General features: G+C 42.0%; 1 protein-coding gene across 4 annotated transcripts in view; it reads right to left on the reverse strand.

Moving 5' to 3' along the window:
- ARHGAP18 (Rho GTPase activating protein 18) overlaps nucleotides 1-19,061 on the reverse strand; it is a 120,070-nt gene that overhangs the window by 73,369 nt on the left and 27,640 nt on the right. Inside the window, exon 1 of one of the 4 annotated variants that reach the window (XM_084622852.1) lies at nucleotides 12,916-12,975. The exons of 1 other annotated variant lie outside the window; for it this stretch is intronic. In XM_084622852.1, coding sequence (XP_084478978.1) covers nucleotides 12,916-12,947 — 32 coding nt within the window. In that variant the 5' untranslated portion in view covers nucleotides 12,948-12,975. Of the gene's footprint in view, nucleotides 1-12,915; nucleotides 12,976-13,173; nucleotides 13,405-19,061 lie in introns of those variants that run through there. 2 more of the 4 variants (XM_084622849.1, XM_084622850.1) reach the window with 2 other exon arrangements.

Raw genomic sequence — 19,061 nt, forward strand, 5'->3', positions numbered from 1 at the left:
TGTTTCAGATCGGAGATATAAAGTGCTCATGTGAACATTTTAGAGCATTGAACTCCCATTAAAGTTAATGGAGTTTCATGAATGTGCAATTCCTGCTTTTCCCTGTGTGAGCAGAATCATGTGATTTTGGGATCTTGTATGTGATTAACATTCACAGAAATTCAAATATATATTCATTTTTCCTCAATGAGCAGTAAATACTGAACTTTTAATACAAGTATGATTCTCCTTCTCTGAAGGGGGAAGAAGGAATGAATTCAGTATTAAATTCTTAAACATTTTTGAAGAAAAGCTAACCATGTTCAGACTTTTTCCTGTTATTTTCCATAGTAAGGATGGCGCTGGGGTGAAGATAATGGGAACATACTCAAGTATTTCATATACTAAAATCACAAACAGCTGATTACACTTCACATGTATGATGTACTTTGATGTATGTCATAAAACTAATCTCTGGTGTAAAGTTCAAAATCAACTAAGATGTGCAAAATCTCTATATATTAACCTACCTTTGAAAAAACTAATTGACCACACTATCAACTAATCCTGTGATACAGACTGGGCACAGCTGCATGTTGCATTTCATTGTACATAGTTCTGGTTTTGGTGGTTTGATTCTTTTGGTGAGGCATTGTTTAAAGCACAACAAGCAATGTTCAGCAGTTCTATGCTGCTGAATATCATGTTTCCTGTCATTACAGTGCTGCCTCTATTGTTAGAAAAGAATTCATATTTGCATGGCTTCCATTCCACATTATACAATATAATTAAGCATATTATAGCTCATAATTCATGGATATTACCAAGGATTGCTTCCTAAAATTTCCATTAAAATAAATCATGAATATTGCCCAAAGACAGGTTCCAGCAGAGTACCAAGTAAATGGGACACTGGCTTTTGCCCACTGTCGAGGTAAGCTCTCAAAGCTTCCATCACCCACACAGTACTTGCGGTGGTACTAGTAACCAACCTACTATCAGGCTGCTTGTGGACAGTCTGTCTGCTGAACTCCTCATTCCTCCCCCTTGTCAGTAGAGTTGCACATATTACACAGCATCCAGCAATAGCTATTGGGATATTTTTTCTTTGCTGAAACCAAGCCTTGCCAGGACGCATCTCCAGCTGTCCTTCAATCCCCCAGATGCACGCTCCACAGTCATCGGGCTCTGGCAACAGTGAACCTTCCCATGCTTATGTCCAGATGCCTGGTATATGGCTTCATAAGCCAGGGAAGTAAAGGGTTGGCAGGATCACCAAGAACAACAAATGGCATAGAAACTCCATTAATGTCAATTGGTTGGTCTGGGAGAAGGTCCCAGATTTCGTCTTGTCAAAAGTCCTCTATTTCTAAAAATCCAAGTGTCATGGACTTCTTCTGACCACCCAACTCTGATGTCTGTATATTGCCCACAGTGGTCTACCACAGCCTGCGTAACAACAGAGAAGCACCCCTTTCTGATTATGAACTCAAGCTATGCAGAGGTCTATAGTATGGAGATGTGTCCCACCTAAGCCCCAGCATCATTTGGGAAGCCCATGCCATGGAACCCATCTATTTCCTGCACACTGACCAGCCATAGTGCTTTGTACAGTAGGATACACTTTATGATGGGGTATCCACCCACACAAGGCCTGAAGGGGTTAAGGTGGCTAGCTGGGCTAATTAATTCTCCAGGCTACACCTGGAGGAGTAGCCAGGGAGCAGTGAAGTAATTATACATGAGGTTCAGTTGAACAGGAAGAGGAGGGGCCTGTATAAAGCTCAGGAGCTGAGAATAGAGAGGAACTGTAAGGAGGTAGTCTGTAGTCACTTCTTAGGAGAAAGGAGGCATGTTTGGGGGTTACAGAGCTAGGTAGCCTACAGTTACTCCCTGAGAGGAGGGAGTTTGTGCTGGTAATCCCTGAGATGGGGGAGACCCAGAAAGGTAGGAAAGCTCAGGGGCAAAGCAGCAAGGTATAGAATAGGGCAAACCTTGACTTCTGATAAGAGGGCCCCTGATCTAGAACCTGGAGTAGAAGGTGGGCCCAGGTTCCCCTACCAGCCACTGTAGACCAGACAGTAAATTGCCTGAAAAAATTTGCCTTGAAGAGACTTTGATACCCCAGAAGGAGAGAACCATAGTGACCTTGGTGGAGGACTAATCTGCAAACAGGAGGTCACAGCTCCTGGAGTCAGAGGGGCTGCAACATCAGAGAAGACAAGTGAAGAGACTGCCAGAGGCGGGTACTGCACCTGGAAACAGCTAATCTCCTGAGCAGCTGGGAGCAGGCATCCCTAGCGGTGAGTGGACCCCTGTGATATGGCCTTACACACCTCAATAATGATTACCCACACCATGTTTTTTTGTTTTTGTTTTTTTCTCTCTTTTTCAGTGCCAAATTGACTGACTACCACTGACAGATAGTAATATGGGGTTGCATGCTTTCATATTGCTATTGCCACCCTTTCTCCACTGTCAGGACAGGAATACTAAGATAGTTGCCCTGCAGTGCTGGGCTGAGTTTAGCACACAACTTGAGGAATGTGCCCTTCCACATCTGGAAATTCTGGGTCCATTGCTGGTCATCCTAGGCTTACATCACAGTTCAGTTCCACTACTTGGTACTCATAGGAGCAGCCAAAACAAACCCGCACCACCATGTGCAGTTGTTCTGTATCAGTGAATCTAATGCATTCAATATTCACTCATCCTCAGCTGACTGAGCATTGCAGCTTTCCAAGTATAACAGAATTGTATGGAGAAAAGTGATGTACTGCATCCGTGTTTGTGGCAGAGCTCAAAAACATGTCTCTAGAGCAGTAGATTAGGGGATGGAACAGTGGGAGAGAGGGGAATTTGACCCCAAATGCCCACAACTCCAAAAGAGCGGCCACTTGTGCTGGCACGCAATGTGAACCCACTCCACTGAAATAGCTTTGTCGGTGACACTATGCTAATAGGACTTTTGGTGGTACTACTTTCTAGTGTAGCCAAGGTCTAAAAAGCACTCAGCATGCTAATTATGTTTATAATATAAAAATAGTCAGGAAAATAATCTAGTATTATCTCCCTTCCAATATTTGTCCTCAAGGGAATGGGGAAAATATGCCAAAGTATGCTATACCTTTAGAGTAGGCCTATAACCAAACACTTTGAAGCCACTCTTTCTATTTTTCTGTGAAGAACAGGACACTTAAGGTAACTGTTATAATGTTCAATTTATTATCTCCAAACAAAACAAACTTCCATGATGTCCTGACTCTTACACAGAGATGGTTCTCAGCTAATCCTATCAATATTAATAGATTTAAACATTTGCTAAAGCCTAAAAGAGCTATAAAGGTCAAATAATTCTCTCAACATCCCTGTAAAATATCTACTTATGATTCCTATTTTTAAATGAGAAGTTTGGCCTGAGCAAGTCAATCTTTCTGGCTCGAGAGTGAAGGCCACGTCAGTGTGTTAAGAATCAGGAGAAAGGAACCGGAGTTCTGAATGCTGGTAGGCCAGACAAATTTTGTACTGACATTCAAATAAAACAAAAAATAGCATCTACCCTCCCATAACTTGGAGCCAAGAACAGGTGGCAGGATAATAAATGTGGTGGCTTTTGTTTTAAAGGAGGCAGTGATATAAAGGTAATACCTTCTCATGTACAAGCTGCTTTGAACAAACTTCATGAACATATTAGGAACAGCCCAAACCAACTTCCCTCTAAACATGAGGTATAATTGCCTTCTTTCTTTATTGTGGATACGGCAGGATGGAAAATTTTATTCTGTAATTGTATTTTTGTTTACTCTCACAATGGTAAGTTGCTGTAAGAATAGTAAATAATCTTGCATCCATTTGAAAAAATGCAGTGCTGGAGAACAACGGACATTGATCCCAAGTTAGCATAGGTAGCAGTGCCCTATCATGGAAAAGTCCTTGGATCTCTCTCTAAAAAATCTTGATGTTTTTATTTCCCAGGAAAGCCACATTTCTATAAATCACTGAACAAACTGCACCCCAGAGATCAGAGTTTGGTTTTGTATTTGAACAAATAAAAGGTGACGAAAAAGTAGTGTTCCCATTTACAGATGAGGAACTAAAACAAAGATAAAATATTTAAGACTCGAGCCCATAACTGAATGCAGCTCTTTGGAGTCCCAGGCCAGTGCCTGAGCTGCAAGACTATCTATCCTTCCTTCCTTGCATTCTGCCCCTCTCCAAGGAAAGGTCCTTTCCTGAGTGTGATGTATTAAGGACTGTTTTGAAATTGCAAGCTATCACTTTAAGAGTGTATTTGGGAGGGGGAGGATTTTCCTAGGCCTACTTAGAGCCCCCTTAACTACATGGTAAAGTGTACAATCTAGCAAGACTAGCAGCAGTCTGAAGAACCAATGTAGAACAAGGTGGGAAGAGTTGTACCTCTGTGCCTTAGGGAGCAGCCTGCTCTCTTTCTCTCTCGGTTACTGTGAGGTAGTCTGGATTCTAAGACTAGAAGTAACATTACATCGCAACCTTGCTGCAAGGGTATTTGATATTTTCATCTAACTTCTGTCCATATGCTGTGAGCACAATACTGGACTTATTACTGTCTATGATTCTTTCTTCTCCTGTGAACAGAAAAGCCAGGCCCCTGGTCATGCAGATCTATGGGCTGTGGAAAGTTGTGGTGGAGGGTGGCTAGCTTGGTAACACTGTTTTTCCTCCCTGGGATTCCAAGGAGTCCCATCTTTTGAAGCTTCACAGGGTTGGAACTCCATAGGTTGTATGTTAGGGAGAGACAGGAACTCCATTGCACAGTCTTCTCCCTTCATTGGGGATGGCTATTAAACAGGATAGCCACAACCTACATTAATCTTGTTCTACCAAAAATATACATGGTGAAATGGTTTAAATGTGTTTTATAGAATAAACTGGGTTTTGCTGGGGGGTTTACATCTAGATTCTTAAATATTTACTTCTACTTTCCATTTGGTTTGATTTTTAAACTCTCTAATAATTCCAAGGTCAAGATTCCTGGGCAGAGATGGGCTCATAAAAAAAAAAAAAAAAAAAAAAAAAAAAAAAGCACTCATCACGTAGCCTGTCATCTTGTTCAAAATCATACTATAGTGGAATCACTTTCCTCAATCAAGTTCATTAACAATCAATGAGCTATGTACAACAGGAAGCTACAGAATCATTCACAGCAAGAACTTTCATGTAGCAGAGTTACTGTAATTATGGGCTCAGCGTGTAGTATTCTAATTCATAGAAAAACATGAGGTACATATTAACTCTAGTGCAAACATTAATTACAGAGAAGGGTGTTCAAGTTACAGATGTTTCTGGGGCATCTATAAATAGCTTGTCTAAAAGCCTTACAGCTTTCAGCTCCAACTTGTCTAGTCAGAGCTCATTTTATTAAACAATGATACAAAGAAGAATATTGGCAGTGACAATAGTTTAACAGTTTTGCAAATTCTTATCGAGTGCAATGCCAGCAGATTGGCATTAGGACTCATTTTAAAACAGGGACTCCAAGTGTAACTATTCTGCGCTTCAAAAAGACTTCTAGGTATATTTAAGGAGTACTTGTGGCACCTTAGAGACTAACCAATTTATTTGAGCATAAGCTTTTGTGAGCTACAGCTCACTTCCTCAGATGCATATCATGGAAACTGCAGCAGGCTTTATATATACACAGAGAATATGAAACAATACCTACTCCCACCCCACTGTCCTGCTGGTAATAGCTTATCTAAAGTGATCATCAGATGGGCCATTTCCAGCTTAAATAGAGACTGGGAGTGGCTAAGTCATTATGCAAGGTAGCCTGTTTCCTCTTGTTTTTTCCTACCCCCCCCCCCCCCCGATGTTCTGGTTTAACTTGGATTTAAACTTGAAGAGTGGTCAGTTTGGATAGCATAGCCCAACTTGATTGTCATGCACATTGTGTAATCAAGTTGGGCTATTTCCTGCACAAATCCAGGTTTTCTCACACCCCCCCCCCCACCCCCATACACACACAAACTCACTCTCCTGCTGGTAATAGCTCATCCAAACTGACCACTCTTCAAGTTTAAATCCAAGTTAAACCAGAACATCTGGGGGGGGGGGGGTAGGAAAAAACAAGAGGAAACAGGCTACCTTGCATAATGACTTTATTTAAGCTGGAAATGGCCCACCTGATGATCACTTTAGATAAGCTATTACCAGCAGGACAGTGGGGTGGGAGGAGGTATTGTTTCATATTCTCTGTGTATATATAAAGCCTGCTGCAGTTTCCATGATATGCATCTGAGGAAGTGAGCTGTAGCTCACGAAAGCTTATGCTCTAATAAATTGGTTAGTCTCTAAGGTGCCACAAATACTCCTTTTTCTTTTTGCGAATACAGACTAACACGGCTGTTACTCTGAAACTAGGTATATTTAGTTTCAAATAATTACATATAATTTTAATGCATCATACATAATTTTCTTAACTTTAATATTTGCTTTAAGATATAAAGCAGGCCTCTGTATCTTCCTCTTCTGAATTTGTTACTTACACTCTGCTGTTGAATAAAATCAACTTTTTCAACAGCACATCTTCTATATTATACTTCATATCCATCTAATCATTCTATCTGTACTAATAAGTAAAAATATGGACCTCTTAATTAAAAGGTCTGTTAGACCCCATATAAACAGAAAAGGGCATAACATACATGGAGTCCTGATTCTCTCCCACACGTCTGACACTGATGTAACTGTACTGACTACAACTGTTGCTCCTCATTTACCAAAGTCCACTGAAGTGAATGGCACTTGCTCTGTTGACTTCAATGTGCTTTGGTTCAAGCATTAGGTGAGGTGAGGACCCATGGGTAGGAGGGGGGGAAAAAAGTGAAAACTATTCTTAAATTGAGCAGTTTAAATAGCACTCATGTCCATCCGTTCAAGATGAATTTGTAAGATGAGCATCAAATTGGGTGTGGTTTAGTGGAGCAGGAAGATCCAAATAAAAGCCAGCATTTACCTATCTGCAGTAAAAACATCTACATGTACAGCTCTGCAGACACTACATGCAAGACTGCCATGGTTAAGTCTATTACATCAAGACGGACTGGATCTTTTGTTTTGCTATGGGGAAAAGGTAGTGCAAGGCAGCACATGTGAAATGGCATGTGTAAAATACTACAAAACTCCCCATAGAAGCATAATGAAAGAGGTTACAAGACTTAATAACTCTTATGGTAAATGCAGGGAGACTTCCACCTCTGGCAGAATAACAGATTATGAAAGAACCCAGTATGGGTGGAAAGGCTCCACCAATATAAATTGTATAAATCCCTGATGGTGCTTCAATGTCTTATGCAGCATTTTACTGTGTTTGGAGGTTGAGCGAATCAGTGGTACTGCTGTGGCCCTGTTGCATCTCCTTGCAGGGATGGAAATAGACACATTGAGGGAAGCCCTGGATTCATACTGAAATTTTTCCATGGAAATTTTTAAATTTTGTGAAAAGGTCATTTTCCTTTGGGAAAGTTACCAACCAGCTCTAATTAGAAGCAGCACTGAAGACAAAGCTGTCACACAGCTTTTCAGCAAGCAAAGGTACAACTTGCAAAGAGTTTGCCTGGCCATTTAACATGTAACTCATAAATCCATATATGGACATATTATCTTAAAGCCTCACTCATACTGAATAGTACCTTAATACACACAACTGATGCCAGTGGGGATACTTGCATAGCAAGGCAGTATTCAATATGCACAAGGATGTGAAAATCTGGCCCAAATGACCAGTGAGTAGGAGACCCATAACTCTTTCAAAAGTTAAACCAAATTATGCCCTGGTGGTTATTTCATTAACCTACCTATCTGACTGTATCATGTAGAAGTTAGGGTATGAAAATACTTGTGTACGTATAACTTGTAAACCATTACATAGCTTGTGCTAGGTGATTTTCACATGTATAAGTGTCTCCCAGCATGCGTATGTAATGTGTCCTCATAAAAGGTGAGTCACCCCTATGCAGAAGGCCAACACATCACATGAACCCCACAAAAGACTGTAAGTGGGCTATAAAGTGGTACACATACTTGGTAGCTGGCAGTTTCCATAGGTGTGCATTTGACTCAAAATCCTCAGAGCAGCAGACTGCATAACCAACCATTGATAAGAGAATACAGTATGATTCTTTTGGTATCAATATGACTAGCATCTAATGTTTGCAATGCACTTTGAGATCCTCAGGACAAAGGTGTTACGAGAGGGCAAACTAACATTATTCCTATGTGCACTGATTTGCTGAGCAGCTCTTGTACCAGGATTTTTTTCAAAGGCAGGAGGTGGACACATTTTTCATTCCACATTCCCCTACATTTAGTCACAAATTCCTAAAACTGAAGTTATTAGCAGCCTGGGTAAACAATTTGTTTTGATATTGGTCTGAGCTGTCTACTCACCTAGTTTAAGTACTTTGAATGGTAGGGAACCCTAAACTCCAAACACATCCACAATATATATTTTGAGAAAGTGCTAGATGCCTAAACTGTAAAGATTTCTTATACATGTAGAAAGAAATGTACTACTGCTATGTCTTAGTGTCACTTAAGCTCATGCAAACAGTGCTGCAACACTAATGACTGGATTATCCACTTGGAAGAAAGCCAGATAAAGTACATTCAGACTGAGGGCAAACTAGAAAGAGGGATCAAGAATTCCAGAGCATGTTCCCCTTATTTCCATTATCCCACAGAAGCCTGGTTGGAAGTCAGGCTCCAGGGGTAGCGACAAAAGCACTAGGGAATGACTGCTAGTCGCATTAAATGCCCCTCTTTACACCTCAATACCATGTGGATTCTCCATGTAAAATAATGCTGTTGCCATCAGCATTATCTTGTATGGTGACTCCTTCTGTACAATGAACCCTCCCACTCAAGGGAGTATTCAGGGGTAGCTGCAAATTAGTGGGGACCATGTGGGAATGCTCCTCCTGAATTAGCTGTGTTGCCATGGGGAAGAGGTTCCCAAGCAACAAAGCAAAGGCCCTGGGCCTTTGTGCATTTGAAACAACTGCAGGTGTAAGGCACCAAACTTCCAGCCCACCCTTGCAGAGCTTCTAGCTGAACATTCCCCCTTCAAAAGTTCTCTCTCTAGGGAGCAGGATAATGTTTTTCATCCTGTCCTCCTGATAAATGCAAAATGAGAGAGGGGGCCAAACTTAGAAAAAATGTCATTAGATAAATAAGAAATTAGGATCCCTCCCAACATGGCGGTGGGGTTTCACTACTTCCTCCCTTTTGAGTCTCAGCTCTCTAGTGTGGTGCTTTCAGTACCCTTGTCTCTGCTTTCACTAGTTCTAGAACCCTTAGCCACATTCAGAAGTAAGAATAGGACTGCATTACTGTGTCCATGGATCTCCATGTTTACAGGAGTGTACCAGCCTTGCAGTGTCCTCATGTTTATACCCATGAATATCAATGGAATGAAAGCAGAGGAGCAGATGTTAACACAGGAAGAGGGGTGGTGGGAGTCTCTTGTCATTAGTCTATATAAAACCAGTTGGTTTTCAATAACAATCCAAACAATCTCAAACCTAAACAGCTCTGGTGATAGTCTAACTCCTAATATCCTATTGGGGAAATTAGCAACACAATAATGAAAAGAGGGATGGTCTTGTGGTAAAGCACTAAACAAGGAGTTGAGATTTCTGATGTCTAGGGTCAATACAAGGAGCCTGTGGCAGAGCCAGGAACTGAAAAGTCACTGCACCTCTTAGTTATCTATAAAATCAGGATCCTAGTACTTCCTTCCTCCCACCCTTTATCTGCCTTGTCTATTTAGACTGGAATCTTTGAGGCAGACAAATTTACTTACACATGCACATAGTAAGACAGTGCCAAGCTCAAGAAGGCCAATGGCATTTTGGGGTGTATAAGTAGGGACACTGCCAGCAGATCGAGGGATGTGATCGTTCCCCGCTATCCGACATTGGTGAGGCCTCATCTGGAGTACTGTGTCCAGTTTTGGGCCCCACACTACAAGAAGGATGTGGAGAAATTGGAGAGAGTCCAGCGAAGGGCAACAAAAATGATTAGGGGGCTGGAGCACATGAGTTATGAGGAGACGCTGAGGGAACTGCGCTTCTTTAGTCTACGGAAGAGAAGAATGAGGGGGAATTTGATAGCTGCTTTCAACTACCTGAAAGGTGGATCTGAAGAGGATGGATCTAGACTATTCTCAGTGATAGCAGATGACAGGACAAGGAGTAATGGTCTCAAGTTGCAGTGGGGGAGATTTTAGGTTGGATATTAGGAAAAAATTTGTTACTAGGAGGGTGGTGAAATACTGGAATGCATTACCTAGGGAGGTGATAGAATCCCCTTCCTTTAGAAGTTTTTAAGGTCAGGCTTGACAAAGCCCTGGCTGGGATGATTTAGCTGGGGATTGGTCCTGCTCTGGGTAGGGGGTTGGACTAGATGACCTCCAGAGTCATCCCTTCCAACTCTGATATTCTAAGTATTATAAATCTCACCACCACTGCTGGCACTTTTGTTGATTGCCTCAACAGAGAAATAGTAAATGATCAGAATGAGCCATGGAGACAGTACTCATTCCCACAGGTGATCTCTCTACAGATGACCTTTGTGGGGGTCGATGAGAAGTCCGCAATGCTGCTGCCTGTGCAAAACCTGTTCTAGGAATAATCTGATCTTCAGTCCGTATGTGAATCTGACACCTTTCTCATGTACCAATTTTGCTGGGGGAGCAGGGAATACTAAATTATTTTTTCTCTTTACCAGAACCATCCTTTAACTTACCACATACAAAGAACAGAGCAGTATAATATACATAAAGGCCCCATGAAGAGTTGTACGATGCTTAACTTGAAGGGCCTGATCTACACCTCCCACTAGCATCCATGGAAATTGGACAGGCAAAGCACTCATCAGCCTCCGGGCCTAGGGAAAGGTGCATAAAGAACTGTAGCTGCTGTGTTTAAGTAATACACATGCAGGTACTAACTGAGTTAAATAGCATTCACATTTCCATCCCACCACCAACCTCAGCCTGGTCCAGTCCACACAAGAGATCCACTTCCTGGACACTACAGTGCTAATAAACAATGGTCACATAAACACCACCCTATACCGGAAACCTACTGACCGCTATTCCTACCTGCATGCCTCCAGCTTTCACCCTGACCACACCACACGATCCATCGTCTACAGCCAAGCTCTGCGATACAACCGCATTTGCTCCAACCCCTCAGACAGAGACAAACACCTACAAGATCTGTCAAGCTTTCTTACAACTACAATACCCACCTGCGGAAGTAAAGAAACAGATTGATAGAGCCAGAAGAGTTCCCAGAAGTTACCTACTACAGGACAGGCCTAACAAAGAAAATAACAGAACGCCACTAGCAGTCACCTTCAGCCCCCAACTAAAACCCCTCCAACGCATTATTAAGGATCTACAACCTATCCTAAGGATGACCCAACACTCTCACAAATCTTGGGAGACAGGCCAGTCCTTGCCTACAGACAGCCCCGCAACCTGAAGCAAATACTCACCAACAACCACATACCACACAACAGAACCACTAACCCAGGAACTTATCCTTGCAACAAAGCCCGTTGCCAATTGTGCCCACATATCTATTCAGGGGACACCATCACAGGGCCTAATAACATCAGCCACACTATCAGAGGCTCGTTCACCTGCGCATCCACCAATGTGATATATGCCATCATGTGCCAGCAATGCCCCTCTGCCATGTACATTGGTCAAACTGGACAGTCCCTACGTAAAAGAATAAATGGACACAAATCAGATGTCAAGAATTATAACATTCATAAACCAGTCGGAGAACACTTCAATCTCTCTGGTCACGCAATCACAGACATGAAGGTCGCTATCTTAAAACAAAAAAACTTCAAATCCAGACTCCAGTGAGAAACTGCTGAATTGGAATTCATTTGCAAATTGGATACTATTAATTTAGGCTTAAATAGAGACTGGGAGTGGCTAAGTTATTATGCAAGGTAGCCTGTTTCCTCTTGTTTTTTCCTCCCCCCCCCCCCCCCAGATGTTCTGGTTTAACTTGGATTTAAACTTGGAGAGTGGTCAGTTTGGATGAGCTATTACCAGCAGGAGAGTGAGTTTGTGTGTGAATGGGGGTGGGGGGATATGAGAACCTGGATTTGTGCTGGAAATGGCCCAACCTGATGATCACTTTAGATAAGCTATTACCAGCAGGACAGTGGGGTGGGAGGAGGTATTGTTTCATATTCTCTGTGTATATATGAAGTCTGCTGCAGTTTCCACGGTATGCATCCAATGAAGTGAGTTGTAGCTCACGAAAGCTCATGCTCAAATAAATTGGTTAGTCTCTAAGGTGCCACAAGTACTCCTTTTCACTTTACAAGCAAGTTTTCCACTCAGTGCCTTTAGCTGCAGTGAATATTTACTATTTCCAGCACACACACAGAAGCAGGAAACAATTGACCAAGTATGAGGTAATTAGAAAAAAAAAATCAGCCAGAGGAAAAAAAGAACAAAGTACACAGAGCCTATTTGCACCACATGTTCCCCTCACTCTCTCGAGATAACCACATCACCTTGTGCCAGTGAGGAGCTGTTTTGTTGGAGTCAAACTTGTTCTTATGAACAGTAGCAATATACATACACATGGATTGTGCAGGTCTCTCCTCCACCCACACCTCAAGTGAAAGGGCAGCACGCGCCACCCACCCCCCTCCGCATCCAAAAGCAAAGATCAGGTAAGCCCAATGGGAGGGGGGAGTTTTTTGCTGCTTGACTCCACCAGTTTGTGTTTTCATCCTGTCGTGTTTACCAGTTAAGAATAGTAATTTTGCAGGCAGAAAGTGTGTTTCTACCTGCTGTACACTAAAGGCATTAAAGACTCCCAATCTGTGGGAGCTCATGTGCTGTCCCTGAAAATGCACCTGTTCCAGACGTTAGTAAGTCTCCAAACCATGCCCTGCGCCTCATTGCAAGAGAGCAACTTCTGACGTTTTCCAAACTCTGCTCCTCTGATCTGTAACCTACAGGCTGCACCCCCGAGCCTTTGTACTGAAGCCTAGGACAGCATTCCTGCGTCAACAGGTTGCGCGGTAGCGGCAGCAGCGTCTCCCCCAGCTGAGACTGCCTCTGCATTGCCGGTCTCCCTGAGCAGGTGAAGTTTCCCGTGCACTGCACCTTACCTTGAGGGGGACGTTTCTTCGCTCTCTTTCGCATTACTCCCGGCCACGGCACTGTTGCCGCTGGGGTGGTATGCTGTTAAAACCACTCCTGGGGAAGCAGACAGCCAGTTCATGGTGCGAGTAGCAGCATAATTTGCCAAGATACTAAGGCAAAGAAGGGTAATGAAGTTCCTGCCAGCGCCTCGCTTGGCAACTCAGCTCATTAGCATCCCCCAGCTCCTCCTCTGAAGATCCGCGTTTGCAAAACAGAGGAGGAAGGAGGGGAGGAGTTAATTATGTGAAATGCTTCCTGTCTCTCCAGTTAGACTCTGATTCATGAGTATCGTTAAACAAGGCGATTTCTTGCTCCTTTGCAGTGTTTTACTATAATCTTGAACATTTAAATAGGGTATATTCAACTAGTCAGTACAAGTGTAGAAAGAAACTTATTCACTAGACAATATTAGGTCCCAGGAAAAGAGTTTTGTTTTCCAATTCCTGTTTTCAGATGGCTTTTGTTTTGGTTTTTTTATCCCCCCTGGTCACTGCAACATGAGTTGCCACTATCCTTAACCCCTTGCTGCGAGGATTCAGGACTTCCAGAATACACACAGCTAAGGCAAACAGGAGTACAGCAGAGAAGAGCTGATATAACCAGATTCATATAGATCTCCCAGCTCAGACTGTACTCATAATGATTACCCAGCTTAGCTTTCTAAAATACAGCAAATTCTTTTGTCAGTTTTGAACCATTAAGAAACTTACAGGCAGCCTATCAAGCCAGTCTCTCACTTCTCCCCTCCCCCCCCTTCCACCGCAAATAAGCACTGGACATATAAAATACTACATTCTATTTTTGGTATTTTATATGATGGTAGTCAGGATCTGGGTCCCATTGTGGTAGGTGCTGTGGAAACTCCAAAATTGACAACGTTCCTGCTCTACAATCTCAGGCCCTGATCCTGCATGCTTTTTTTCTTTACTCCTGTGAGGACTCCCACTGACTTCAACTTGACTATTTTTGTGAGTATAGTTATATACACGTAGGGGTGTAGCAGGATCAGGGTTAACTTATGACGGGGCACAACTCTTTGTTTCTCACAATAATTAGTAGGAAAAGGGAGAGAGGGAGGAAGAGGGTAACAATAATAGTTGTTTCCATAGGATAGCAATATTTGTAAATCAAAGGTTCTGAATCAGTTTATTTCCATAAAATGAGTATATAAGAGCAATCTCCACTAGCCTTCCATGTAAGATGGCTTTAAAAAGCCTTAATACAATATTACTAGTCTAGAATTAAAAGGATACAGACAACTGAAAAATCAGACTTCAGCCTGAAAATGTTTTACCTATTACAAGTGATAGCCTCAGAGTGCTATAACTAGAAGATGAGGAGAAAAACACATTTTTCTTCCATTGGTTTATGCACCAGACAGCACTTAGTGCACAGTCTGTGTCACTGAATCACTATAGACAATTTCCCTTGTTAGCATTTTTCACATGAGTTTTTATTAGAAAAAATAGTTGTAACTGGCAGTGGGAAGTAATGGCAGGCGCATTGTCCCCAGTGTGATGGAGCAGCCCTGAGGCTTTTCAGACTTGCACCTAGCTGCCAATAGCTCCAAGGCAACATTTTGACAATCGGGCACTAATTGGGGTAGCCAGAATGCAGGGGGTGCCTGGTCAGGCCTTTTTTCTCATAGACATACCACCTGCATGGAGGGTTGGGTGGGGAGGTGCTGTTCCCCCCTCCCCATACCATCCATAAATTCTCAAGAGTCCAGATCTATGGGCTTTCCAGTTGGTTTGTGTTGGCTATCGGAGTCAAAGCAAAGGTTCTGTCCCAGTGCATTCAAAGCTATGATTTTCACAATCATAATGAGTCCCTTTCTGTACATCTATAAAAGTACTTACACCATAAACCTCTGTATCTAAATTATTCTGTGTACCATAAATGAATTTCTTGATTTCTGCATATTGTAATTTTAGACTGTTTCCTTTTACTTTTTTTAAATAAACAAAGATTACACATAGAAATAAAAGCTGCTATGCACATGCATGTGTGTCTGTGTGGTTTAATATCCAGTGAGTTCAGTGCACAAAACAAGATGCTGGCTAGCATGCAAATGCATGGAGTTCTGTACCTACATTTATTTAAATGATCACACATTGAAATAAACATACTGTATATGGCAATCGTTAGTCCCTTTATCTTTCTGCCTGGCTGATCTCCAAAATGGAGATTCAATAATTTTGACCTAGGGCCACTCTGAAAGTGTTCCCTAGCTGAGAATGTGCCCTCATGGTTGAATACTGAGAGTCACTAAGCAAGATCAACACATGCTTCAGAAACCTCTCTCTCAAACAGAAGTTGGTCCAATACAATATTACCTCACCCATCTTTCTGTAATATCTTGGGTCCAACATGGCAGCGACAGCAGCACTTTATAGAATGTGTCCTTCAGAGCCCATCTTGAGCACAGTTGCTACTTATAACCATTGATCTGGCAGAGTTAATGAGTGAAATTCTGACCCTGTTAAAGCCAATGAGAGGTTTTTGCCAGTGGGACCAGGACTTCATTCAACAGTTTTTCCCTTGTAGGAGTGGCTACAGAATACCTGACTGCATATTCTCTCACTGCTGGGGAAGGGGTAATATCCCTGTAGAAGTGGGAGAAGCTGCCCAAGGAAATTCAGTTGTGCATCTGTGGGCCAGCAATTGTAGAGGTTCCTTTCCACTATGCAATCTTTGAGGGCCATCTTCTGCCTGGTCCGTAGATATTTATGCAGAGTTTGTTTTTTGTTTGTGGGGGGAGGGAGAGGAGAAATGGCAATTCTGCCTGACCCTGATGAGGGCTCTTGTAAGATGCTTTCTACGGCTATGCTCGTATGCTGCCCGTGCAAGGGCTAGCGAACCGGTTGAAATGTTTTCAACTGAAATTTGTGTAAAAATGGCCATTTTTAAATGAATATGTGTGAAAATTTTCATTCTTTGACTTTTACAATTTAAATTATCAACATTTTAATAAATATTCTTAACCCCATTCTTACGGGAAAGATTTTGTTAAATAACTTCAATAAATATTTCTGAGGAAAAAGGGGGAAGGGATAAAACCAGTCTATTCTGAACACTTTGAAAGTTTGTTTTCATTCTTAAGTCAGATGCAGCATGCAGAACTGCACCTCATGCCCACAGGGGAGAGTAGAGGCTGCTATCTCCTTATTTCCCCTAGGAATGCCCAGCACCCCAAAGGAGATGGGGAGGGAAGGAAGCAGGCCCACTGTTCCACCTTATACACTCCCACCAGCAGGGGCAAGTTAACTTCACGCTCTAGAGGAGTATAGTAGCAAGGGTACTGCCAGAGCATATCTTGGAGCTGTGAAAATGCCTCCTTGGTGCTCTCCTTGACCTGATGCAGCTCCACACCATATCTTATGGGCTCTATCTTAATGGCACAATTTGGGTCCTGATTCTGGTCACACTTAGCTGACAATTGGAGTTACTCAAATTTTACACCAATGTGAAACCAGAAGCTATAGCCCTGTTAATGAATATCACTGCCCGTACTAATCTTTTTGTTTTAATACACATGAAATTGTTAAGTAGTCCGTTTTTAAGTGAAAGTTCTTTTGCACTTTTTTAATATTGAAAACATATATAAATACTAAGATCTTCAGGACTTTGTGGATTTTTAAATTTTCAGGATGCGTGCATACCAAACATTTTACTCGGTTACAAATCATCCTGTAACGACTAAATAAAAATATTTAAAGTATCATAGAATATCGGGGTTGGAAGGGACCTCAGGAGGTCATCTAGTCCAACCTGCTACTCAAAGCAGGACTGATCCCCAATTAAATCATCCTAGCCAGGGCTTTGTCAAGCCTGACCTTAAACTTCTAAGGAAGGAGATTCCACCACCTCCCTAGGTAATGCATTCCAGTGCTTCACCACCCTCCTAGTGAAAAATTTTTTCCTAATATCCAACTTAAATCTCCCCCCATTGTATTGTATGTTTACTTCAGGCATTTCAAAGCAATTTGCCTGAACAGAATACAGATTAGGTGCTATAAGAATAAAAATGTAAGATGCCTTTTGTTTGGTAAGCATCCTAAAAGATGCCATAATTAAGGCATAATGCACTGTGCTTCTTCTGTAAAAGAAGAATACAGGAACAAGATGCAACCAATGTGGTGACACTAGGGACTGTTCAAAGAAAATTGTACTGCAAATGGAAAAGGAAGAAGGCAGATAAAGAAGAATACTCACACTCTGTTTAAGGAATGCAGGGAAAAGATGGGGGTGGCAAAAAACTTAGAATGTGTTAATACTAGCCAAATAGAGAATAAGAACTTTATTAAATATATTGGAGGGGGAAAAGTTATTAGAAAGAGAGTAGTTCCATTAATAAATGACAGTGGTTGAATTAATGCTGACACAGAATTAGCAGAGATATTTAAGAGGAGAATTCAGTCTCTTTAACAAGACAAATAAGATTGGCCCAATAAATGATTTGATTTTTCAAATGTGCTGAGCACACAACAGCTCTCGTGGTCTTAAGAGCTTAATGCTAGGGATGCATTTTAAAAAAAAAAACTTGGTCACTGTGTTTGGCAGTCTGATGGAATCAAATTCCATTCTTTTGCATTGATGTAAATCCAGAGTAACTCCACTTCCTTCAGGAAATTACTCTAGATCTATATTGAAGTAACCAAGAACCCAATCTGGCCCTAAATATATACAGGTTATGTTGTACATTGATGTGAATGCCACCATTTTCCTCCACTAATGTAAGTAAGGTATTCTCTCCCAATAGAAATTCTGTGCTCAGTAAATACTGAGTTTGCAGTAAATATTTCTGTTCTTACCAGGAATGGAAATATGTATTTGAAAGAAGGCACACAAGTCAGTATTATCAATCAAGTATACTTGAGGGCAGGATTGAGACATATGACTTTCAGCTACTTGAGAAATATTACTGATTTGCTGTCTTGTATCAATCTCTTTTGCTAGAGCATGCAAGGGTGTAATCAGGAAGGCCTAGGCACAATTGGAGTTGCAGCTAGCAAGGGATGTGAAGGGTAACAAGAAGGGTTTCTACAGGTATGTTAGCAACAAGAAGGTTGTCAGGGAAAGTGTGGGACCCTTACTGAATAGGGGAGGCAACATAGTGATAGATGATGTGGAAAAAGCTGAAGTACTCAATGCGTTTTTTTTTTTTTTTGCCTCAGTCTTCGCAGACAAGGGCAGCTCCCAGACTGCTGCACCGGACAACACAGTATGGGGAGGAGGTGAGCTGCCCTCAGTGGTGAAATAACAGGTTAAGGACTATTTAGAAAAGCTGGACATGCACAAGTCCATGGGTCCAGATCTAATGCATCTAAGGGTGCTGAGGGAGTTGGCTGATGTGATTGCAGAGCCATTGGCCATTATCTTTGAAAATTCGTGGCGATCAGGGGAGGCCCCAGACAATTGGGAAAAGGCAAATATAGTGCCCATATTTTAAAAAGGGAAGAAAGAGAACCTGGGGAACTACAAACCGATCAGCTTCACTTCAGTCCCTGGCAAAATCATGGAACAGGTCCTCAAAGAATCCACTTGGAGAAGAGGAAGGTGATCAGGAACAGTCAACATGGATTCACCAGGGCAAGTCATGCCTGACCAACCTGATTGCCTTCTATGATGAGATAACTGGCTCTGTGGATATGGGGAAAGCGGTGGATGTGATATATCTTGACTTTAGCAAAGCGTTTGATATGGTCTCCCACAGTATTCTTGATAGGAAGTTAAAGTAGTATGGATTGGATGAGGACTATAAGGTGGATAGAAAGCTGGCTAGATTGTCGGACTCAAAAAGGTACTAATCAACGGCGCGATATCTAGCTGGCAGCCAGTATCAAACTGAGTG

The sequence above is a fragment of the Lepidochelys olivacea genome, assembly GCF_965140295.1.
Source record: "Lepidochelys olivacea isolate rLepOli2 genome assembly, chromosome: 3".
NCBI lineage: Eukaryota > Metazoa > Chordata > Testudines > Cheloniidae > Lepidochelys > Lepidochelys olivacea.